Below are 25,349 nucleotides of genomic sequence, written 5' to 3'. Positions count from 1 at the left end.
ATTTCAACGCCCATCATACACTCTGGGGAAGTCCGATGATCAACGCAAGAGGCAGAGCTCTGGTATCTTTCGCCTCCAGTAATGAACTTTGGCTGCTGAATGATGGAAGTCCTACCTTCTTACGTGGCTCCACCTACAGCAGCTGTCTTGACTTGGCTTTCGTCTCACGAAGTCTTGTCGGACGTGCAGGGTGGTTTGCGGACATAGAGACGCACGGAAGCGACCATATCCCCACGTACATCAAGATCAGAGGATTGTCCCCTTCCAAAATACGGGATACGATCCAAAGAGTGGACTGGCCTAAATTTCAGTCTATTATGGAAGAACACTGCGACGCCAATCCATCTTTCGACTTGGAAGAGGCAATCAAGAGCGCGGTGCAAGACACTATGCGCACTCTCACATGCTTTTCGAAAGTGAACGAATTTGATGTGGAACTGGAACGACTTCGAGCAATCCGACGACGTGCTGAACGAAGATACCGACGTACGAAAACAATGGACGATTTACGGACCGCCAGGCGCACGCAAAAGAAGATACAGCGCCGGTTAGACAAGCTCGAATCACAACGTTGGACTGCCTTCTGTGAGTCGCTAGATCCGCGCAAGCCTTTATCGCAATTATGGAGAACGGTGCGCGGTCTCCGGACACTCCCCGTACAGCGATTCCCATTCAAGGCGCTTGCCCTCTCTCAAAAGAGATCGGAGATTGACGTGGCAGAGGATTTCTGCGCCAGATTATCCGGCCAACTCACAGCTACCAACATTCCATCGCCTTCGAGTAACTGTCCGCCACCACGTGATCACCGGATGGATCTACCATTCTCAATCCACGAACTTAAGGCAGCATTAGCTTTGTGTAGCCGCACATCAGCGCCAGGACCTGACGGAATTTCCTACCGAGCTCTGTGTCACCTGGGTGAGCGAGCGAGAGGAGTTCTCCTTGAGGTGTACAATGAATCTTGGAGAGATGGCACACTACCAACAACCTGGAAGACAAGTCGCCTTGTTCCACTGCTGAAGCCTGGCAAGTCGCCGTTGGAACTCTCATCATATCGCCCGATCGCGTTGGCGAGCTGTGTGGGCAAAGTAATGGAGAGGATGGTCCTAGGACGCCTGGAGTGGTACTTGGAGTACCACAACACCTACCCAGATGCCATGGCGGGCTTCCGACATGGTCGATCATCGATCGATAACGTCGTCGACCTGGTCACCTACATTCAACATGAGAAATGCCGTAAGCGTCTCTGCGCTTCCTTATTCCTCGACGTTAAAGGGGCGTATGACAACGTTACGCATGAAGCCATCCTCTCTGCTCTCGCAGAGGTAGGAGTGGGTGGTCGGATGTTTAAATGGATACGGAGTTATTTATCCATGCGATCCTTTTTTGTAAGCACCGAAGAAGGCCATACTTGTCTACATTATAGCTACCGCGGCGTCCCCCAGGGCGGTGTACTTAGCCCTGTGTTATTTAATCTAACACTAATTGCTCTCCTTGAGCACGTGCCAACTACAGTCAGGCTATCAATGTACGCAGATGACATCTGCATATGGACGTCTGCAGTAACACGCCTACAGTTGCGAGCGAGAATTCAGAGAGCCGCCACACAAACTGTTCTCTACCTTCGTAATCGAGGCCTGGAAATTTCCTCAGAGAAATGCGCACTAGTGCCATTTACGCGCAAACCCATGGCCAACTACAATGTAATGATAAATGGCCAAATAATACGACGGGTCCGATCGTACAAGTTCCTAGGTGTCATAATCGACAGGGACTTGTCATGGAGCCCACACGTATCATACGTGAAAAAACGGTTGACAGGCATCTGTCACCTCTTCAAGTTTTTCGCTGGCAAGACCTGGGGGATGTCGCCAAGTGCGATGTTGCAACTGTACAGGGTGCTTTTCCTAGGATTTCTGCGATACAGCTTGCCAGCAATAAACAACACAGGTAAAACAAATCTACGCACAATACAAAGTCTTCAGGGTCAAGTGCTCCGGATCTGTCTAGGCCTGCCTCAGAGTGCTTCAACAGTGGCTACGATAGCAATCGCTGGAGATCACCTTGTCAGGACCCATATTGAAATTGAAGTACTCAGGACCCATATAAGGCATCTGACCAGGACTCCTCGTCACCACTTGGCCTCCCTAACAGCGGACAGACCACACACATCTTTCAGCCGGACGATAACCGCACATGATGAATCATTGCCAGCTTGTTTCACCCCGGCTGCGAGACCTTCGATTCCTCCATGGTGCCTCGCTCAGCCAAAAATCAACCTCACAATACCTGGTATCTCGAAAAAAGCTGATCTATCATCGCCAGCCCTTAAACAGCTCACGCTACTACATTTGTACGAGAATTACCGTGATTCTACGCATATTTACACTGATGGATCTGTCCTTCCAAGTAGCTCCGCGGCGGCAATCGTCATACCAGCGAAAGCTACAACAATCAAATTTAAGACGACCCACGCGACAACATCGACGGCAGCAGAGCTCGCAGCGCTCTTTACTGCCCTTCATCACATTGGTGATGAACCACCACATAAATGGACAATATTCTGCGATTCGAAGGCGGCACTACAGTCTCTACTGTCACCTTTACGACGCGGACCACACGAACAACTAATATTCCATATTACAGAGACGTTGCAACATATAAGTGAAGCAGGCCATGATATAACCTTTCAGTGGCTTCCAAGTCACTGCGGGATTATCGGCAATGAACGGGCGGATCACGCTGCCCGCTCAGCCCATACTGAGGAGCGCCACGTCCCAATTCCTCATTCTAGAACTGACGCAGCACGGAAGCTCCGCCTACTTGCTCGGCAGTGCACCGCGTCGCAATGGAATGAGCCACATTTAAGAAACACGCGACTGTACTCACTTGATCCAACACTAAGTCTTCGAGCGCCATCACAGCTTCGCCGTAGAGACGCCACGCTTATATATCGACTTTGGTTGGGCGTTGCCTTTACTAAAGCCTATGCATTCCGCATAGGGATGACCGACAGCCCAACCTGTGACCACTGCGGCCATGAAGAATCAATTGGGCATATTTTGTGTGCCTGCCCGCAGTACAGTACACAGAGGGCATGCCTTCGCCACGAACTTGACCAACTGGACGACCAAGCGCTATCCGAAAAAAGAATTCTGCAACATCGAAAGGACCTACCGTCACAGAAGAAGGCCGTGCAAGCGCTATGGCGCTTTTTGCGATCTACCGGCCTGTGTGAACGACTTTAACTGGAACGCCTTTTGTGTATGTGTGCCTTCATGTGTGCGTGTTTTTTTTTTCTTTTTTTTTGCGTTTTCCTCTCTGTCATCTTTCTAACCCCTATCCCCCATCCCCAGTGTAGGGTAGCAAACCGGAGACTCATATCTGGTTAACCTCCCTGCCTTTCCTCTTCATTCTCTCTCTCTCTTGACGTCAATCGGAGCATATTTTTTGACGTGTTTTTACTCTTGGGGCCATCGGCCATTTTTGGTACCACCTGTCGGTCACGCCGCAGTCAACAAGGCAAGATTTTCGCGTAGTGAGGCTTATAATGCTTTCGCATTAATAAATCGCGTCAAACCAATCGCTAAAACCCCTCCCCTTTGAGTATACGCATTTGTGCGTGTTCGTGTGACTCGGAAAGCCAGACTTACGCTTTGATCCCGTGCCCTCAGAGCAGCGATGGCCTCTGCCTTCCGCGCCAGAGCCGTGAGGGGTTCGCTGCCGAATTGCTGCTCGAGCATGCACGTGACAGACAAGATGGCCTTCACCTTTGAAAAGAACTCTGCGCCGTGACAAAGGGAGACAGCAAGAATAATTTTGTTTAAATCCACTTTTTCACTTTTCCTCCGACATTACCGGAATGACACAAGTAATGTATACTAACTGCAATAGACGGTTTTTCGTCGAATGCCATGCGTAACAACCTTACCGTTCCGGTGTTCGACAAAGAAGTAGCCGAAAGCTTATGCATTAGTGGAGCCGTCGTGTGACGCTACGTTCAATTACAATACCGCAACACAGCGTCCCCCCCCCCCCCCCCGAATTTGCTATATTCTAAACCAAACGTAAAGAACAAGTAAACCGGAAGCCTTTTCAAACAGGGAAATATCCGCACCCTATGAGCCACAGCTGCAGACAGTTCACTATGGCGTTTAAGACAGCCTCATTATTGTAACTGACCATAATTTGAATTCTGAACATTTCGCCAGGGTAAAACTTGCGATCCTGTCAGCCCAACAACTTGCAGAGAGGGTGGTAATATCTCTTCTGGGCTCAGACAGAGGAAAGCTTAAATTTTGCGTCATTCTGCATTGTATACAACAGAACATTCAGTCTGTTTTTGTTCATTCTAAAAAGGAACTCGTATGTAGCCTATAGATAGCAAAGCTTAATCTCCTTAGTATGAACCATAACGATAGCTTCATTGTCCTGCCCCAAGATATGGTGGCTAAATAAATGTCGCGTATGTAAATAAAAGCGGCACTAATGGGTCCAATCCGCTCTCGACTGCAGCAATCAAGAATCAACAATGAATAATCGTTTTATTTTGTTTAAAAAGAAAGATAGCGTGTGGTAGGTAAGGGCGGAAGAAGAGGGCCCAAATATCTCCGGCGAAGTTACAGAAACGATTAGGTTATCAATGCAGATAACTAACTGCCACCTAACTCGACCAAAAATGTATAAGAATTCAAAAGCATCAAAAGAAATATTGATTGTGGACTTTAAAAAATCAGTAAAAAATATATCGCCACAAAACGTTCACTATATTTTATTTTGGGGGCTGTGAAATAAAACGGCTGAACTCTACAGTGCATTATGTGGCACTCTGCAGTGGAGGGTGCGTGCGGGTGTAATTTAGGCCACGTGAGAGAGTTGAACGTACGCTTGTGCTTATGCACACGACCGATTTTGCATTTCGCTGCCGCCGATACGCAGGTGCTGCGGCTAGGTATCGAACCCACTACCTCGTGTTCAGCCGAAGAGTTTGATACCACTCAGCCAACGAAGCGTCGTAACGTTCACATATAACATGTTCCATGTTAGAAGTTTTGTCTCCATGTTAAGAAAGCAGAGTTTATACAGCAGAAGCTGGTGACACATTTTATCGAAAGCTTTAGAAACGTCTAAAACGATGCAGTCAGCTTGTGATGATTTGTCAAGGATAACATTGGGCTTGTGAGCGAAATATGTCAGTCTTGTTTCACACGAATATGATTTTCGAAAGCCGTACTGAGATACAATTGAGAATTGAAGTGATATCCAGGTCCCACACTTACGTGCATACTGTACAGTTTTGCGTTCAAAGTGTTCTGACGCTATCATGCATACATGACCGTGCCAGAGAAAGTGTTGTTCCAGAAGGCGTTGTATACAATGCCTTCTGGAAGAACTCGGTACGCAGCAACTTTTAGAGCAGACGGATATTTCTTGTGTAAAAAATATAGTCGATTGAATGACTCATTGATTGATGCCCTACACGCAGAGAAGCTTCCTTTCCCTAAAGAAATGTGTTCCTATGCGGTACTATGTGTATACATGCGAAAAACGTTTTTTTATTATCTTACTCGGATTAGCCGTGAGGATATAACGTACAATGAGGTCTCTTATAAATGGCTCGCGAGTGTTTGAATTTTCATTTGTTTTCTCGCTTTCCAGCTATTCGGCGTCTTCACTTTACGATTTCAACAAAGCGCGGGACCATTCGTCAGTCAACAGTGTCCTTGTTTTCTATTTTCTCGTTTACATCTGAAGTTATGAACCTCGCAACCTAGTTGATATGTGTCAGAGGACCCACCAGCCACCTTCACTGGAGCCGCAAAAGCAGAAACATTCCTAAGAGCCACGCATACGGAGAAAATGTTCGAGATTTTAATGATGCTGTGTCTGAGAGGGAATTGTGGTGGCCAGTCTTCGAGCATGACAGATATCTCATTCAGTCACTATACTTCATGTCAAATAGAATCACATTCCGCTGCAGCCTACACAACAGTGCGGGTACCAGACCAGAGAGATGACGCAACCAGCTGGTAAGCAGCAAGTAACTCAGTTCAGTGCACAACTGTTTTACAGAACGTTTCTCCCCTCGGCCCTTCATATCCAGTCAATGATGATTATTTATTGGCCTCCTCTTTGAAAACGGGTGGTGGTAAATAGTCAGCTATCGTGCTTGAATTAATCAGGCGTGCTATACATTCTTTTCATTCTAGTATTTTTGTACTCATCTCGTTAATCTTGTTTCTCGCTATCAAAACTTCTCTAACTACCTTGCACCGCAGCCAATGCCTGGAACAGATCCAGCAGTATGCCATCTCGCTGGAATACGGGCGGTGTAGAGCTGACGCATGGGCGGAGGGAGGTTGCGGGTTCGATTCCCACCGCTGCTGCCGAACGCCCACTGGTTCGAATGGGCAGAAGTGCTCCACGACCTGGCCTTCGGCTTTCTTCAAGGGTGATATACTTTGAAAAGGAGCCTGCACCCTGAATTGTCGTCGAAACTCTCTTCATCAGACAACGAAAAGAGGTTTGGGCTGCTCCCATGCCGACAATTTCTCATTTGGCGCCCCAAATGCACAAATTAAGGCGGCGACGCCTTCGGGTGGGGGACAAACACACCTTTCCATGCACTGAGGTCCCATAGTGGCCGAGCACCAGGCCGGGAGTGCACGTGTACCTGTTTTGTTGGTATGTGCCGGGTGGTAGCACTGGCTTCCCACAGCCGCGACGGATGCTGTTCCACAGGGCCGCCCTTCCGTGGTTGGGCCAGAGGTTCCCAGATACAACTCGGGAATTTCCTATTGGGCCCTTTCTCGAGATGTTAACCCACACGAGAAGCCGAGCACCAGGCCAGGGAACATCTCTACTCATTAGGAAAGGCCGGTGGGTTTGCAGTGGCATCGGGACTTGAACTCTGTGCCTTCTTCATACGGGGCGGATGCTCTACCTCTAGGCCACCGCTGCGGGTGGTTGTCCCCAATTCGAAGGCGTCTCCACCTCAGTAGATGAGTTTGGGGCACCACATGGGGAATTGGCGCCATGGGAGAGGCCAAAAGTTCCATTTTTGCACTCAAGAGGGTTTCAACGGGGACTTAGAGCGCAGGCTCCTAAACCCAAGCGTATCACCCCTGCAGAACGAAGAACGCTAAGCCTTTGTGCCCATTTGAACCATTGCCGCCCGGGTGGCGGTGGGAATCAAGCAGTTGGATTCTCGTCCCTGCTTTGTTTCCCATCAATACTCCGAATGTCCCCTGCTTAACTCGACCGCCTACCGGTTGACGCTTCCGTCCACTTTAAATCCAATGGCTTCTGAAATGTTTACGTTACCCCAGGGCCTCAACGGGTGAAACCCTTCGCCTTGAATTAGGATGTGCTCAGTGGTGTCCGGATTTTTGCGGCAGCATATGCATGGTTCACCTTGTTGCGAATATTTGCTCCGGTATGTTTTCGTCCTGCGGCAAAGAGCTCGAGCCTCAAATAGCAAGCACTTGTCCTTGTGTTATCGCACCAATTTACCCCTCTAATTATTTTCTTGTCATTCTTATAAATTTCCATGATCTTTTTGTTTTCATTTGCATCCAATTCGCTCTCCTTGTTTCTCTCAGTTCCTGTTTATGACTCCTGGTTGTCAATTTACACTTTCAATTACCATGTACTTGGTGGCCAGCTTTCTCGACCTCTTCCTCTATTTTGTGTCCATGAGTCCACGCGTCTCTTTAGCCGCCCGCTTATTTCGATGCGTGTTCCTGATTCTTTCTCGAAAACCAATTATGCTCTGCGCTTCTCTGATATCAAAAGAAGCCCAACCCATATTAGCCGGCACCGCCTTATTTGTGGTTTTGCCGTGGACCATGCAAACACTTTTCTCATGCCCGTGTACTCACGCCCAGTCCTCTGGTAAGCGTTTTCGACGATGTTGAGCATGAAAGACCTGGCCGAGTTGAAGTACTGGTCGTTGGGCTTGTGTTGCACGTCGAGGTAGAGACCGCACGCTGTCTCAGCCACGACGTCGAAAGCGAGCGACCCGAGCAGCGGGTACACGTTGGCTTCTCCATCGACCGCTTCACGGCATCGCGCTTCCAGCAGGTCCAGGAAGCGCTCCACAGTGTTGGTCATTTCGCCTACCATCTACAAGTGGCGTCAATCTTCAGACCACAAAACATGCACCCGCACGAGTAACTCGTAAATGAAACCGCAAACACCAATGGCAATCGACACGCAATCGCAAATCCAAAGCACAGACACCTACCAATAAAAAAAATCATACAGGCAAACACACGCGCACTTCATATACATGGAAACACCTGCTCTCACCTTTCACGCTGTAGTCGCACAGAAGCAAGCAAAAAAAAGCAACATATACGCCTACAAAAACACATACGCAAACACAAAATAAAAGACACACGTACCTACCACGAACACATAACAGCCACATCAAAATGATATTACACACACACACACACACGCACACGCACACGCACACGCACACACGCACACGCACACGCACACGCACACACACACACACACGCACACACACTGAAACGCGCACACGCACACTATAAACATGGGGACACGCACTCTCACCTTTCGCATCTTCGACGCAGTGAAGGCCGGGGAGACGGATCGTCTCGTGAACTTCCATCGGTTGCCTTTGGCGAAAGACAAAGCTTGCTGAATGTAGTTGTTCCCATTCATCGTTGCCCACACGTCCTGCGTTTGACCGTTTATTTTTTCACGAGGAGAACAGTTCTGAATGTGCAAAATGCTCGTCATAGTCTCTGATCGCAGAGATATATCAGCTTGGAAGAGTGAACAAGTGGCTCGTTCCTTGCATAGTTTACGAGCGCTCGTAGTTGCTACTACGAGGTCTCCTACACTTAACTCGTAATTCTAGTATTGCTGTGAACACTACCACCACTGCTCCGAAGAGCACTATAACGAACCAACAATTTGCCCCAGGAGCTTCCCGTAATGTAACGGATATTCACGGCGTTTACTCCGCTTAGTTAATTGCTTATAGACAAAAAAAAGAAACACGTTACATTCGAAAAGAAAGACGAAGCATAGAAAGTATCTATAAATTTTCTTGTGCTATTAAAGCCCAAGTGGGAGCAAATACTTAAATATTTGACGTCACACACAAGCAACGGCGCTTACCTAAGAGCATTAAACTACGGAGTTACAAAAAAATAGTTAACTTCATACTTCCTTTATTCAAGTATACTGATGAGCCCGTTTGCGCCACATGAGGCAAACTGTAGAGTCGTGAACCTGTACTTCACAAAGTGTACACTGATATAGTTCTATTCTTTAGCGTCCTTTCAATTTGAGGAATCCTTTGCATATCAAGGGTGACGAAAACAAATATATACGTTCCTTCCAGACAGACCCTGTGCGCAGTTGAGAGAGTGAGCTGTTGACAAATTAATGTGGCAGAATTTTTTCATGACAATTAGCAGCCTACTAAGCGCTCGTGATTGCTGTTTCAGTATGCATAAGTCCTTCCGGAAATGCAATCATGCTAAATGAAAATGAGAGCGGCGTTTTCGAAGTAATTTTGTTTGCAGTCATATTCGTAATTAGCATTTCTTAGGCAGATATATTGAAGAAGAACGATTGTTCTTGAAGGCGGTTGTGTAGAGCCGCTATCGGGGGCTTGCAAAACGCCGCGGTGGATACATTACTTCTTTCTCTCGCAGTGGCATATGTGAACTTGTGTTGTGGTGCAGCACATGGGTCGTGACTTGCTCAGTTAATAGTTATCGCTTGAAAATAGTCCCATGAGCCCTTGCTAAGTACTTTTCTTTCGTCGCTGCGGCCTTGTTCTTCGTAAAGTGCTTCCTTTCTTTTTTTAAACCGGCGTCGGGGCCGACGAGCAGCTGGCGTTTTTAGATGCGGCCAGCATCGGCTTTCGCGCACGTCATTAAAGAAAATGAAACTGTCACAGTATTCTTGAAGTTTTCCATCATTGTACGTGCATACTTACCCCTCGGTCCATGAAAAGGGCGAAGTCCGTGATCAGGACTCGCCGAAGTAGTTCAAGGTCTTTCACCATGAGAAAGGGTGCATCGCCGATATATATCCTGCAGTGGCGGCAAATAGACGGTATTCGCTGTGACCGGTGGGAATTCACAAATTTTTTTAAAACTCGGTGCCCTTCCACTCTGTGAAAAAGGATGGCCAGCGAGGCTGTGTATGTGGGCCCCTTGATTACGAACTGCACCTCCTCCGCGGGTCGGGCCGGTGTTGCACTATCTTCGAAATCGGCCCACGTATGGGGAGCACTTAACGCCTGCTTCACCTTCACCGCTGGCCGGGCTGGTATTGCACTATCTTCGGGATTGGCACACGTATGGTGAGTGCTTAAGAGGAAGCTTTAGCTCGGGCCCAACTCCGACGCGGCAAATTCAGGTGCATGTAAAACGCAAAAACGTTTTTCTGTGATAACCCCTGGACCGATTTTAATCAAATTTTTTGCATTTGAGAGAAAAAGTTAAATTCTAGTGACTGTGGCAAGCGGAATTTTCCTTCAGGGCTTCAATATTCTTTATTATGTCTTAATATATTCGACAGTCTGAAAAGAAAATAGAAGCACGAAGTTTACAGATTCATAGCTCTACGTCAAAAACATGTATCGCGGTTTTGTAAACGGCAGCCATTACATCATTCAAAGCGGACTAATTCTATATGTAATTTTACATCTTATGTAAATTTGTTACGTTGGTTACAAGGGTTCTGCAAAAGCTATATCTCGATATTACTAAATGTTTTGATGTTCATGTGTAACATACAAATTTCGTCCGTTTAGATGTACTATTAGATGCAATTCACAGAATCGTATTACCATTTATAGTTGTTGAGCTACAGAGTTGTAAACTTGATAATTTTGTTTTCTGAAAATTTTCGATATTTGCCAATTTTTTAATAAAAAACTAATGACCTTACTCAAAAATTCGAAACCAGCAGTCACTAGATTTTAATTTTGTCTTTTAAATGCAACAAACCTCGTCGAATTTGGTGCAGTGATTCGCGAGAAAAACGAGTTCAGCGTTTACATGTATTTAGATAGGAGCACCTGACCTAAAGCTTCCTCTAAACGCCTCCTTCACCACCGCCACAGGTCGGCCCGGCATCGGACCACGTATGGGAAGTGCTTAACGCCTGATTCACCTCCGCCGCAGGTCGGGCAGGTATTGCACTGTGCATTTAAAAAAAAACAACTAATTGCGCTATGCATTTTTAAAAAAGCCAATCTTTAAAATGCATAAGAATCAAAACTGAATAACTTGCAGTCATATCGGTCGACACAGAAAATCGTAGCGCATATAAGACGATATAGTAAACATCTTACTAAGCTCAATAGACATCGAAAAATCGCCGGAGCGGTCTTTTAACGACATTGCGGAATGGCACAATTAGACCACAGAAAGACGGACAACCTGCCGATTGCATAAAGTTGTGCATAAATACCCGGTGTAAGAGAAATGTACCTGCACGACAGTGTGAAGTCGAGAATAGATTGGCTGAGAAATATAGTCTTTCGGTAATGCTCTAACCAGCGCCGTTTTTCAAGGTGCCATCGTCAGACAAAAGCAGTAGCATCGCACTCTTCTGCACTCTCATCGGTTCCAGTTATATGTGTAAAAGGTGTTGGAAATATGTTCCACCTAATGCAACCTAAACAGCATAACAGTAACGTGTATAGCGGTCTTCCGACACTAACCACGCGCCATCGGTTTTTTCCAATCAGCTGGAATAGAAGGCTCGCCGCTGATAGCTGTAAGTGGAAACGGGTCTGGAGGAACAAATATAATGCTCTCAACGGATTTGCTTCGATAGGCATTGCGCATTTTACTCGCTTGATCATTACAGCCCCTTAACGCCTGCATATAGTCGAGCTCTTGCGGTGAATGAGAGGCCTGAAGGGTGCACGCAGTTCATGCATACATATAGGAATACTTTCAAGGAAAAGGAGATTGTCGGAATGTTTCATTACGGCTGATGGGTTGCTACAGAAATTAACTGTAATGGTGGGCCCCTAAGGAAAACGTCCAAGAAAATATATTTTCAACTGACCTGATGCGCAATCGAAATCCCGTTGCACGCAGTCATGCATCGAAAACGGCCAACGATACGCATTTTCTTTCAGGGGCGGGCATAATAAAATGGTATGGTGGCTGGGATTTCAAACATTGTCCACGCTGTGCTGCCGGCTATGCTGCAGTTCTACGCAGTTTTTCTGTTGTCCTTCCTTTTTGTTACCCGTGTGTCCCAAATTGACTACTTCCTGAAAAATCTGCTGGCCGAGCCGCTAATCACGTGCCGAAGGACGAGCTGTTAACGACCCTCACTAACACTTGCGACGAAGGAGATCGCGATGGCTGCGGGACACAGCCACAAGGGAAATACTCACCCTGAATGCCAAGATTACCTGAACCTGTTCCATCTCGTTGAACCGGCTTGCCGAGCATTTCATATTTATACAGTTTACTCTGCTGAAAGCACTGGTTGCACAATTTACTAGTGATTTCAATATTGCTTGCCTCGCGAAATAGTTAGCACATGCTGAGTGGCACAGCTGGTTTAAAGATGAAACACAAAGACTAATTAGAGTGTGACGACCAAATCCCAATCATATTCTCTAAATAATAAAAAAAAAAGACTTATACGTGGCACCTTACTTTCGAAGTGTAAGCACCCCGAAGGGTACGCATGTGGCAAGATTATTTTGCCTCAAATGGATAAATTTGAAGCCATTCTCATCATCAACACTATTTCAAGGTGCTATAATATTAGAATTAGGCTGAAATACTCTCAGGCTTACCCGTAGATGTCGCCGTATCTTGTAGACCATTCATTCATGACTTTTATTGTGTCCTGTTTGTGTTTCAGACAAAGGAAAAGACGGGAACACTTATCAGTGCAAGCACGTTTCAACGCTTAGCTACATACATACGTAATTACATCAATTACGTCAATAATAACATCATTTAGAACTAAAGTATTTGCATAGTCTTATTGTAGTTTTTTATGTGGCTAAGATGAAGACACTGGAAAAGGGAAAATAAAGTGGCGACTTAGCGGTAAATGCGAGAGGAACGCGTAAGCATTATGTCACTCCTTTTTGAGGTTAAGTATAGATACTTAGACACCGCATTTGCCGCATTACAATGTGGTTTGCAGGGAGCTCACTCTCCACACGTCCTGCCTCTACGAGGAGCGAAGTGCTACTGGCGGCGGTCAGGTGCAGACTACTGTCCGTTGGAATACACATATATATATATATATATATATATATATATATATTTAGGGGTGAAAAACACTACTTTGAGGTTATCTTTGGTTTATCCGCCCAACAGTTTCGGCTAGCAGCCAACCTTCTACTATGGCTGCAGTAAATTCTCGCGACACAGTCTCTTCATATAGGTAGTTACAAAAAGAAAGATAGAGGGAAGATAGGTGTGTGAGACAACAAGGGAATAGAGAGATTACTTCCTGGTTACAGAGGTATACATTGAGAACGCGCTCGCGCCGCCCCTACGCAATGGCAGTGTTTGGAATGATCGCCGCTTTTCCCAAGAGGGTCCCATGCGGTCATAAAGTTCAGTACGTGCGCTGTCAGATGGTAGACGGTCACGCAGGCCATTCGCGGTGTTCTTATAGAACAAAGACGCTGCAATGGGAGAAGAACGCGTAAAATGGAGGGAAAAGGTCGCGCGACGCGCGCAGCAGAGTCACAGCGTAAACTGCAGGAGCCGCTTGATAGGAGTTTCTATTTTCGGCAGCACGTACTAGAGGGTCTTCGCGGCGAAGTGTCTTCGCGTCGTTTTCACGATAACGAACTGAACCTGTCCGCCGGCCGTCGACTGCGAGCTGCGGCTTGAGCTGCTCCCTGCACAGCGGTCAGCTGAGCCCGACTATGCCTGGTTGCAACCGCGCGCGTAGCTCTACGAGTCGCAAGAAAAAAAAAACTGCTACTTTTTGGGGGTTGGCAATGCTTCATCTTGAAACAAAGCAGCGCGCGAGAACGAGGACCGGCATATAGTGGTATGTGTCTCTTGATCCATCTTTGTTCTGGTTATTGCGCGATCTCTTATTTCGAGATGAATATGCGATTCGCTTCTTCATCAGCGGTTCGTACACTGGGAGGAGGCGGCATAACGTGCACTAAAGAGTAAACGCAGAGATGCAGACTACGCGGCGCACATGTCCCATTCATTGGAAGGGGGCCCGATACGATGCGACTGCTACATGTCTCCTCAACTGGTGGGATACAATGCAACCGCAATGCAAAGTTTGCGCCTATCGACACTACGCGGCGCGCATTCACATCGCGTGACTCCTCGCGGATTAGGACGCGTGTAAGGGGCAAGCTTGCGCAGAATCTAGAAAGAACTGCGGAAACATCTTGCTGCTGCTGCTGATGACGATGATGATTTATGTGCATCCCCTTTGAAACGGGGCGATGAGAAATAGTCACCGACCTTGCTTAGTTTGATCAGTTATGTTATACATGTTTTTCATTCTAGAATTTTTGTATGCGCCTCCTTAATCTTCTTTTGCTTCCTCAAAACTTATCTACGTTGTACCGCTACCTATGTTACTGCTACGTGGCGTGCCACCTGGTGCAATAATATGCAGCTGCAATCCAAAGCGCGCACGTAACGACGCTAGGCGGCGAGCGTCTCACATCGCGTGATTCCTCGCACGCTAGGACGCATGTATGGGGCATGTTTCCCAAGCAGCTAGCAAGCGGTGGCGTGGCGCTTACACATGTCGCGCTATACACAATTAGTTTTCTGCCTTTCAAAGATCTCTGTGACCCACCATACAATATGTTCGTGTTAATTGGCTTACATATAGCCCTTGGCGCCGTAGAATATGCGACGGGCACGCTCAAATACCGCGGCGAAGTACTCCGTCGTGTTTTCATCAATCCGTTGCTTATGTTCGAGCATGCATGCTGCACAAGAAACAGCGCCGGATCGGATGCTCTTATTGAAAGCTTGCACGTGCTTGCCTGACTATTGAGTGTTTTCACTCATTTAAAGGTTTTGTAGCGATTTGTTTGTATTGTTTTCCTGAAAATTCTGCTCCCATGAAATAAATACAAGAAGAAAGAAGGCGTGGCATAGTGGAATAGTAGCTGCCTCCCGCACAGCGTGGTCGGGTTTTATCCCGCTGGGAACTGGGTACATTATATATATATATATGTGTGAGAGAAATGACTGCACAAACAAGGACACGTAATCTGGGCCTTAACATTGTGTGTAAACACTAGTTCCACGCCAACATATTACCGAGTGAAGCTGTTATCAGAATGAAGCGACGGATCGACCAATTTTCTGCCTGTTTTCTTTTACCTCAGTCCACAATTGGTCGAAGTTTCCGGCGATCAAACACGGCTCTGGACCAGGGATTCCGATCCGTTTGAAAAAGCTTAGTTGCCACCGACGCCATCTGTGAATCCGCAAGAACGATGAGTGAACAAAAATACACTACGAACGTTTGCTGTTAAGCTAGTTCAGAAAAAAAAATGTTGTGCAGAAACTGATTTTTATTCACAATCTAAGCGAAATGCCCGACAGTTCTGAAATCTATTAGCTTTATATAAGAAATGAACTGCTTGAAAGCGTGTATTTGTTGCAGTGAGTATCTTTAGACAGCATTTGTTGTTGCAATGGGAAATCCAACAGAATATTGAAGAGCTTCAAAGCACAACACATTTATCAGAGGGCACAACTGCAACAAAAGGTTGCAGCGGTGGCGTAGAGGTAGAACACCCGCCTCGCGTGCAAGTGGTCCGTGGTTCGAATCCTGGTGCCGCGCTATTTTCCACTGGATTAAAAAAAATCCACGTGTTGATAAAATTGCATAAACAGGCCTGGAGTGTGGCCTGATCCCGGTGACCAGAACCGGTAACGCACTCTTTCACCAGAGCAGGATTGGCCACCCTGGTGCAGTACTTGGCCACAACCTCCTATATGAACACAAAACATGACCGGGGTAAGTTGGAGAAGTATGGGGGAGGCCTTTGCCCTGCAGTGGGCATTCCAGGCTAATGATGACAACTGCATCGCAAGGCGTGAAGCTACTCTACTTTTACTTAGCGTTTCTTTTCAGAACCTTCTTTTGTTTTCAGTCCAATGCTCAGGCAGCCTTTAAACATGTCGGCGAGCGGTGCTGTATGCCGGTTGAGTCGGACCGGCAAAAGCACAAAGGCATTACACACGAGTTCGTACAATAAAAAGAAAGTTTGACTTGCTCAATTTTGCCACAGTTTGTTAGTTGGACCTGTCTTATAATTCGAGCAAATCGTGTGGTCCGGCAAGGGTCGAATTAACGTGCGCAGTAGTAATAAATAGCGTAGCGTACGACATCCCTTGTGAGCAAACGCGAACCCCACGTATTACCCTTACCCCTCCTTCACCCCAACACTGCACCGCAGTGAATATGACAATCAGCTTCTCAGCAGCAGCAGGCCGTGGATGGGAGTGTCGGAATGCGAAGACATTCGAGCACATAAATTTACGTGCACGTCAAAAGGAGGAACGAGGTGGTCAAATTAATCCAGAAAACTCCACTGCGAAGGTCTGTCACAGCCTCAGTGTTGCTTGGGGACGTTGAACCCCACGAATAAATCAGTCGATCAATCGAACAATAAAGAACGAACGATTTTTGCTACGGCATCGCAACGTATATTTTCGTGTTGAGAAATAAAGAAGGCAGACTGGTACGATTTAGGCAGCTGTATAGAGAGTGAGCTGTCATGAGGACGGTCATTGCAACTGCGACAAATTTGATACAACAGTGTTTACTTTAAACACGGAGCAACAATAACGATGACACATCTATGTGGCAAACAAAACTGTCATGCCCGTAATTTCCTCAATAGACGCTTGGTATTCAAGGGAGAAGCATCGTTCCACGAATAGAGAGGAGGATGGGTCTTGCGATGCAGAGGAATATTTCGGAAACTTGTAATAGATTAGAACAAACTCAAGAACCTTGTAACCTTTTCTTTCTTTCTTTTTCACGCCGCATACCATAACCTTTCTTACAGCGCAGTACGCAGACAGTGTTCCCATAGTGTTTCGATATCACTGCGCCGCCCTTTGTAAGAAGGATTGTTTAAATAGTGAAACTTCTGAATCGAATCGAACACTAATATTCGAGATGAACGATCACCGGATATCCATTCGAGTATCCCATATTTATATACCTTATATTCATTGACCCATAAATGTCCGTTCGCAGTTAAAAGCCGTTAGAACTGAATAGCTTTTACATGAGAAACAACTGCTTTCAATTACCTGTGGTACCATGGTCCGTCCGCAGTTAAAAGCCGTGAGAACTGAATAGCTTTTACATGAGAAACAACTGCTTTCAATTACCTGTGGTACCATGAAAATAACAGTAATGCATCTAGGAAACATGGTACATGTGACACGTACAGTTTTGTATTCGCCGAACACCATGGAATACACAGTGGCCCAAGTTGGCGGAAAGATGGCCATAGACATACATCGACTGACACCGGAAAGAGAGAGAGATATTAAATGATAAAGGAAAGGGAGGTTAACCAGGACTGAGCCTGGTTGGCTACCCTACACTGGGGAAAGGGAAAAGGGGACGGAAAGATTAAAAGAAGAGAAAGCCTACTGGGTATATTGTTCGGTCACTCAGTCCTGATCATAGACGCTGACTCAATCCAGTAGCTTTCAAATATCGCAGCAGAGCTTTTGTGGCCTTCTTTAGCTGCGATACACGAGGCCATGGTCCCAAAATCTTCTTCAAGGTGAAGGGTGCTCTATCTAGCTGATTGAGAGCTGTGCAGAGGTCATGTCTTTCGTTTTGAAAAGATGGGCAGTAGCACTGTAGATGTTCTATAGTTTCCTCGACACCGCAGACATTACAGTCGGCGCTATCAGTCATTCCAATCAAAAATGTATATGCATTGGTGAATGCGACGCCCAAGCGTAAGCGGCACAGCATTGTTTCCTCATTTCGCAGGAGCCCTGGTAACATCCGCAGTTGCATAGAGGGGTCGAGGGAATGCAATCGTTCTTGGGTGAATTCAGGTGTGTGCCACTTCTCTAATGTCATACGGTGTGCTACCTTGCTTAGGTGTTGGGCTGCGGTGTGCTACCTTGCTTAGGTGTTGGCTCTTCTTCGCGGGTCGTGTGAACAACTAGTGTCGGAGATACGAGAAATGCCCCATCGTATGATAGCGAAAGGACACGACGTCGTGTTTCAGTGGCTGCCTGGCCATTGCGGTGTCTCGGGCAACGACCTCGCTGACGAAGCTGCTACGAAAGCACACGAAGGAGCAACCCTTGTTTCTGTACCTTTATCGCAGACGCCGGAAAGGGTGTGAAGTGTCCTAAGAATGCTAACCGCATTAAAAGAATTGCGCAGAACCCATCTACCTATGACTGTCGAAGGTGATGCGTTTAGCATTGAAGCAACATAAGAGGCCAGCGCGCTGCCAGTGTCATGACGCATTATGCATGAGGCGTGTACTGCAGGCGCGCTCCTCTATCACGCTTCCGTGCGAACACTCGGCGCCATCTAGCGGCGCCACCACGAAGCTGCGCACGGCCTACGAAGTACACGGCGCGCCGGCGCGTGCGAACGCCGAGAAACGCGTAATGCAGTGGCCGGGCTCCCCTCTCGCGCTTTCCATACGGGCGTGCCGCGCCATCTACTGGCCCTGCCGAAAAGTCCCCGGCGTGGTCGTCGAGACAGTACTCGTGCCGCGCCAGTGTGCAGGTGCTGAGACTTGTTCCCTGGTTTGCCACGCACCCAGTGTGCACACGCTCAGTGAGCCAAGTTTTTTGACAGTTTCATTGAGGAGTGGCACATACAAATCGCATTCATGGCTCTGCTCGTTAAAGCGTTGGCGTGAAAGACGCTCCTTGAAAAGCGGCACACACGCAGTGCATTTGTGGCCACGCATGTTAAAGGAAGCTTCAGCTCGGGTGCTCCTATCTAAATACATGTAAAAGGAGAATTCGTTTTTCTCGGCAAGCGCTGCACCAAGTTTGACGAGGTGTGTTGAATTTAAAAGAAAAACGTAAAATCTAGTGACTGTCGGTATGGAATTTTTGAGTTAGGGCGTCAAATTTTTATTAAAAATTCGCAAAAATGAAAAATTTTCCACAAACGAAATTATCAAGTTTGCAACTCGGTAACTCAACAATGAAAAATAATAATACAATTCTGTGAATTGCATCTAATAGTAGATCTACAGCGGGCAAAATTGATACGTTATAGATGAATATAAAAAAAATTTAGTAATGTGTAAATACATATTTTGCAGAACCCTTGTAAACAACGTAACAAATTCATGGAAAATATAAAATGACATATCGAATTTGTCCTCTTTCAATTATCTAATGGATAGCGTTTACAGAACCGCGACATCTCTTCTTGATGCAGAGCCATGAATTCGTAAACTTCCTGCTTCTATATTTTTTTCAAACAGTCGAATATTTGAAAATTCTTGTAACAATATTCAAGCCCTAAATCGAAATTTCGCTTGCAACACTTACTAGCATTTAACTTTCTCTCTCAAATGCAACAAATTTCATTAAAATCGGTCCAGGGGTTATCTCATAAAAACAGTTTTGCTTTTTACTTGTATTCGAATAGGCCGCGTGTCAGTTGGGCCCGAGGTACAGCTTCCTTTTTAAGGCGTCGGAATGCTGTCCCCGAGGCACCCGTGTGACCTGGGTTGGATTCCGCCGAGCATGGGAGACATTTTAAACCTTTTCCAACGGCGTATTCGGCTCGTCAGAATCGCCCATCATGAAATCGGCTGTTGAAAACGCAGCCGGGCTGCTCTCCCGCATTACGCCCGCCGTACACAGGTACACAATGCACCGTGACCAGTTAACAATTGCACTGATGCATGCATTGATCATTTCGGAGTAACTGGCTTTCAGACTAAAACAGGTATTTCAGCGAGTGGGTTCCTTGAACTTCATACGTTCTGTTTCACTTCAGCCTACGTGGAATGCGATGGACTGATCTATCTTCAAAAGAGCAGGGGGGGGGGGGGGGGGAGTTCGCGATGAGTCGTGTCTGGTACACATACTTGGTGATATTATCTTGGCTCATTATGGCAAGGTCGTAGAAGTGTGTATGCCTGAGATGAGGATCACCAAAATCTTTAGATAGGTTGACGATTACCTTGTCCTGTTGGATTCCACGCAATCTGCAAATGATGTAGTTCACGTTTTTTTGCTCACTGTCTTGACAGTGAGGGGATAACAAACTGCCGGTAAATAATCCCGTTCAGTTTTTAGACATAACAATATTTTTTCTAGAAGATAACATTTGTTGAAGATCACATTTGTTGAGAATGTTATCCTCATGACAAAAAGATGCTTCCTATTCGTACGTGTCCTTCTAAGCTAGAAAAAAGAGCAATGGCTAACCTGTGTGTTGACAACGGCCTCCGGAAATTATGCCCCATCACAATATCTAGAAGCTTTCACATTCAATAAAGAGCGTCACTCGGACTCAAGTTACGCTGACCATATACATGTATCAGCAGCAGAGAGTGCTTTAAAGAACTTAAAGAAACAGAATGGCACGCACATGAGCAGTTGTGACAATATGAAAAAGGTGGCTCTGCCGTATTTGCATCGCGTATCGCACGCACTAAAGAAACTGGGACGAAAGGTTAAAGTAGATGTATATTACGGTCCGCACAGATTGCTCAACCTATGCAGTGACACAGATCCGTTTGCCAAACAACAACAACAAAAAAACGCACAGGTTGTCAAAATACTCGTCGGCCCCCTCTAGTGTCATGCGTAAAGAATGTTCTGTGCCGCTTTCCCTTATCGTGCGGGAAGGTTTACATATGGCAGTCTGGATAACCTGAATGGTACGTTAAGAGAACATGATCAAAAACTGAAGCGATACCGGGATGGTGATGGGTATGTGCACTGCGGTGATAGCGGGTGTAAACCCTTGTTTAGGACGCGCTTTCTTTTGTATAGAAACGTTGATAAAGTTACGGGAGAAGTGGTTGAAGCTGCGTTGATAGCCAGGGGCCACTGTTAGCTGGATTAGTTCCCCTTCACGTGCTCTGAATGCAAGTGAATTTGTGTTCCTGAAAGCGGCCGGTTTTCATATGCGGTGATCGGGACCTTTCCGGTGTGCAGGCCTACAAATACGGCGTTTTCTGGAAATAAGCACTCAGTTGAAAGTTAACGGTCGTCTTGTTGCCTCGCTCTTGTCCGTGTCTTCCAGCGCTATGGCCCTCATTGCTGCATCTAACCAACTAGCCCAAAGAACGATATTACTAAACTCCAATGTTAGTTCTAGTAGTGAAACATCAATACCAAACAAAGTGGATGAAAAACTGGCGCCGCGGTAGTTCAACTGGTAAGAGCATCGCACGTATAATGCCAAGACGTGGGATCGTTCCCTACCTGCAGCAAATTGTCGTTTCCTCTACTTTCACTTCGATTAATTCATAATTTCCCTAATTGAAGCAGTAATTACTCGTAATTTTCCCTTTGCTCTCCTTGTTGACTGTCTCTATTGGCTTCTTATGTTATAAACGCACACGTCTATATATATAAACGAGAAGAAAGGGGGTTAACCGAAGGGCCATAAAATCCGGGCCCCTCGGTTAACCCACTTTCCTTTCATTCATTCCATAACGAGGGTCTCGAATCCGCCAACACTGATGCCTTCAGGTAGCACGTGGGGTGCATTGGCCAGTTGCCTTCACCCAAAAAGATAACGTACTCGTGACGCCTGTCGTAGAAAGGATGTTCCACATCCGCGAAAGTTGCCACATAGTTCTCAAAGTGTGTGAGTGGTGGCGCTGGCAAAGACTCCCAGGTTTGGTTCTAGTAGTAAAACATTAGTACCTAAAAAAGTAGATGGGGAAACGGCGCCGCGGTAGCTCAGTTGTTAGAGCACCATACGCTTAATGCGAAGACGTGGGATCATTGCCTACATGCGGCAAGTTGCTTTTTGATATACTTTCATTTCCATTAGGTTTCCATTTCTTTAATTCATTTAGGAAACATACATATATATAAATGTCCAGAACGACTGACTGAATAAATATGACGCCAGTTGAATTGCATCAAGCAACTGGGAAATTTGAAACATTTTTTTTTGCGTGTGAGTGTTTGTACACCGCAAGGATACCCAGTGGCGCATACCCTGTGATTCAACTTGGAATCAAAGAGGTTCATTGAAGAACCACACATATCGTTTAAGAACATGTTCGTTTAAGAATGGCAGATGCCCAGTGTCTTGTCACATACCCAGCTACCCAAATTATTTCGGCGGTGGATACCCAACGTGTTCCACTCAGCGCAGCATCCCTATACTCTCCGCCTTAGACATTGGGCTACCCAGTGACCCAAGCGGACTAGAAAACGATCAGGGACCGAAGTGCATAGCTAGACAGGTAGACAGACATACGAAAGTGGGTTAAGTATCCGGAATGCTAATCACACTGAAAAAATACTGGTACCTCATTAACAGATGTCGCAAACGAGGCATTGTTTTCCCTGATCAGCTTGACATGGTAATCTTTGACACCATTTTTTTTCTTTGCTGTGTAGATTCCTGACACAAGTGTGGCAATTTCTACGTGTTCTATTAGGGCTGGATGTTGTTTTTTGAAAGCGTGTTCAATGCCGTAGGAAGCTATCTGTGAGGCTTCTTGCCACGATATAGCTTATCTGACGACTACGAACAATGATGGCCATGGTCCAGAAAACGTTGCCACGTATGCAGCAAAAGGGAGGTCACTAACTACTGGCGCAGCTAGACTGAATTACATTCCGTTGCGTTATCTACAAATGAAGCCCGCATGCTGGCAACCACAAAACGCCAAAACACGGTGTGAATGCGAACCGTGGGCTTGTTGCCAGAAAGCTCTTCAAATAAAGGACGTCCCCATGGCCGCAATATACTATAGTTGAGCAGTCCACAATGTTTCGTTGGAACTCTGCTATTACAGTGCAGCGGGGAACGTACTAGATGTAGTCTTGTTATTTTGTGGCACGCACCAACGTAGTAGTATACAATTACGCGTGAATATCCCTTTTTGTTTCTGTTACCCCCACCTCTCGGAAGCAACCTTAGCACTACCCGCAACTACTCCGTCATTCGCCACACCCATCCCTCCTCTTTTTGATCAATTCGACTCGCATCACCATACTCTGCGCCACCGCCTATTTTCCTCCTCCTTCGTTTAAGGTTGGGAGACAACGAAACTAAACTCAGATGTACGGCTTCTAGGGAAAGCATTTGCTGGCCTCAGAAAAACGTGCCTCGTTGTTAAAACGCTAGCCCGAGCGGCATTTTATTCCATCACTGTGAGTGAGCTTGCACGAACAGTTTCTCGAGCATTGTTTTTGTCCTTCGATCTTACACCAAGAATAAGGAAACTCGTTACCAACAAACAAGTACACCGCCATTTGTCGAAGGCAACTGTGCAGCACTTCAGTTTTCAGGCTTACAGAAGTATTTTAAGTCGAGGTGGGCAAATATTCACTTTCTTTCCCGATATGAATTGAGCGGTCAAGCGCAAACGCATATGCCAATTCATAGCAGGAATATTTGTTTCTGTGTAATTTGGTGCCACGCCTGAATTGACTAGTGCGTAAAAGACAGCTATCTGGGACAAATTTATCAGGTTTAAACCCAAAATCACGAATTGTTATTGATAAAGTGCTCTAATAGCTTGTCAACATCTTCAGAGCCTAGTTGCAAACAACCTTTCTAAGAATGAGTGCTTGCAACTAGCTTTTCAAGAACGCTAAATAAATGCTTGCCGGAAAAAGATCAGTCGAAAAAGAAACAAAAGAAATACCGCTAATAGAAATGGTGGTCGTGCACACATCTTAAAGGACCTGTTGCAAGGAAAACATCATTAGATTGATAAAAATAACAAATGAAAGACTACATGCACAACTCACTTTCATACATCTTGGCTCCCGCCGCGAAACCTAAGCAATGCTTGCATAATCCATTTTTTTTCTGCGCTGCTTAGAAAAAGTTTGTTTAATTTCTCATACTTCGCGTTACTTTGTTCAGCAGTCGGAGAAAATAACATGAGCTTAGGAATCGGCTATTGCAATTTTTTTAGTTGGCTTTTGAATATTCCAAGATACTCAATAGTTCTTTATTTAATACAAATACAAATACAAATAGTTAAACATGCATATTAGTATTAGTCCGTGTATTGTTAGCGTGTGACATGTCTATTAGTACATATGAATAAGTTCAGTGGATTCGTATACAAAACTTGGAATTTTGGCACACCCCTAATTTCGAGGTTTCTATGTGCAACAACTTTTATTAGAAAACTGTGCATAAAATGAACTCTGATTTGATGGAGATGGCTACTAACAATACGTGATTGACATTAGCATGTCTACAAAGCTCAGTGATTTGTTTAAGGCAGTTTTAGTTTTGAAGAAGATCAGCTTTCACAGTTTCATCTTTGTTCGTCCCTATTCTTGTGCATAGGTGAAAAAAAAAGAAAGAGTGCGTTTTCCGAGTGTAGGATTTCCAAGTATAGGAATTGAAAAAATTTCGGCTTTCATTCATTTGTTCACTGCAGCGAACATGCATTCTGAGCTGTCGCATCATCGACTAACACAATGTCGAAAAGCGTTTATTTCATAGCATCGCTGTATTGTCGGCAGCAGTATATGTTACATTCGTCATCACGTCTCACAATATGCTTTTGCTATTCACGAATTCCTAGTATGAGACTTATACGAATACCGTCAATTCAATTTACGTCAAAATACCAGATATATTTAATTAAATCAGACCGTTACTCATCGAGCCGCTTTGAGTTTCATCACGAGCTCGAGACCTTTACCACTTTTAAACTGCTCGAAATTGCCGAGAATAACATTATGTTGCTCTACACTTGCGGGATCTGTTCTCAGTTGTTAAAATCTTGCGAACTTATTGTACCATCGCAGTAATTAAACGTCATTTTATTCCTGCACAAGAGTAAACCCTACAACTTACCACTGCGTCAGAGAATCACGGTATCCAACCTGCTGCGACACTTACCTGTACAAAGTGGTCGCAACAATCACAACAACCACGACGGCCACACTAAGGTTCCACTCGGCAAGAACAAAGACCATGACAGCGTCTCTCAAAACTTCCAAAGCACGGGTTCCAAATTCACTTTCCTCTGGTATAGGCAGCGGATTTGGTTGAGTGATTGTCAGTTGACAACGTGAAGCAGAGCCACAGAGCACTGCGCTTCACTGAGGCGACCTGGAAAGCCACTGCGAATGCCTAGATCCCGTTCGGCCACTGACGCGTAGTAGGGCGAAGTA

The 25,349-nt window shown here is 45.8% G+C and overlaps 1 protein-coding gene across 2 annotated transcripts in view; it reads right to left on the bottom strand.

Moving 5' to 3' along the window:
* LOC126529211 (cytochrome P450 3A5-like) overlaps positions 1-25,349 on the bottom strand; it is a 45,268-nt gene extending 19,919 nt beyond the window's left edge. Inside the window, exons 1-7 of one of the 2 annotated variants that reach the window (XM_072289838.1) lie at positions 25,075-25,349; positions 15,360-15,456; positions 12,821-12,873; positions 9,983-10,079; positions 8,581-8,706; positions 7,881-8,124; positions 3,654-3,784 (exon numbers count right to left, since the gene is read on the bottom strand). In XM_072289838.1, the coding sequence (XP_072145939.1) occupies positions 3,654-3,784; positions 7,881-8,124; positions 8,581-8,706; positions 9,983-10,079; positions 12,821-12,873; positions 15,360-15,456; positions 25,075-25,151 (825 nt within the window). In that variant the 5' untranslated portion in view covers positions 25,152-25,349. The remainder of the gene's footprint in view (positions 1-3,653; positions 3,785-7,880; positions 8,125-8,580; positions 8,707-9,982; positions 10,080-12,820; positions 12,874-15,359; positions 15,457-25,074) is intronic. The other variant, XM_072289839.1, reaches the window with a different exon arrangement.

The sequence above is a fragment of the Dermacentor andersoni genome, chromosome 8, assembly GCF_023375885.2.
Source record: "Dermacentor andersoni chromosome 8, qqDerAnde1_hic_scaffold, whole genome shotgun sequence".
Lineage (NCBI taxonomy): Eukaryota > Metazoa > Arthropoda > Arachnida > Ixodida > Ixodidae > Dermacentor > Dermacentor andersoni.
Note: the sequence above shows the minus strand (reverse complement) of the source record. Positions and strands in the feature narration are given on the sequence as shown.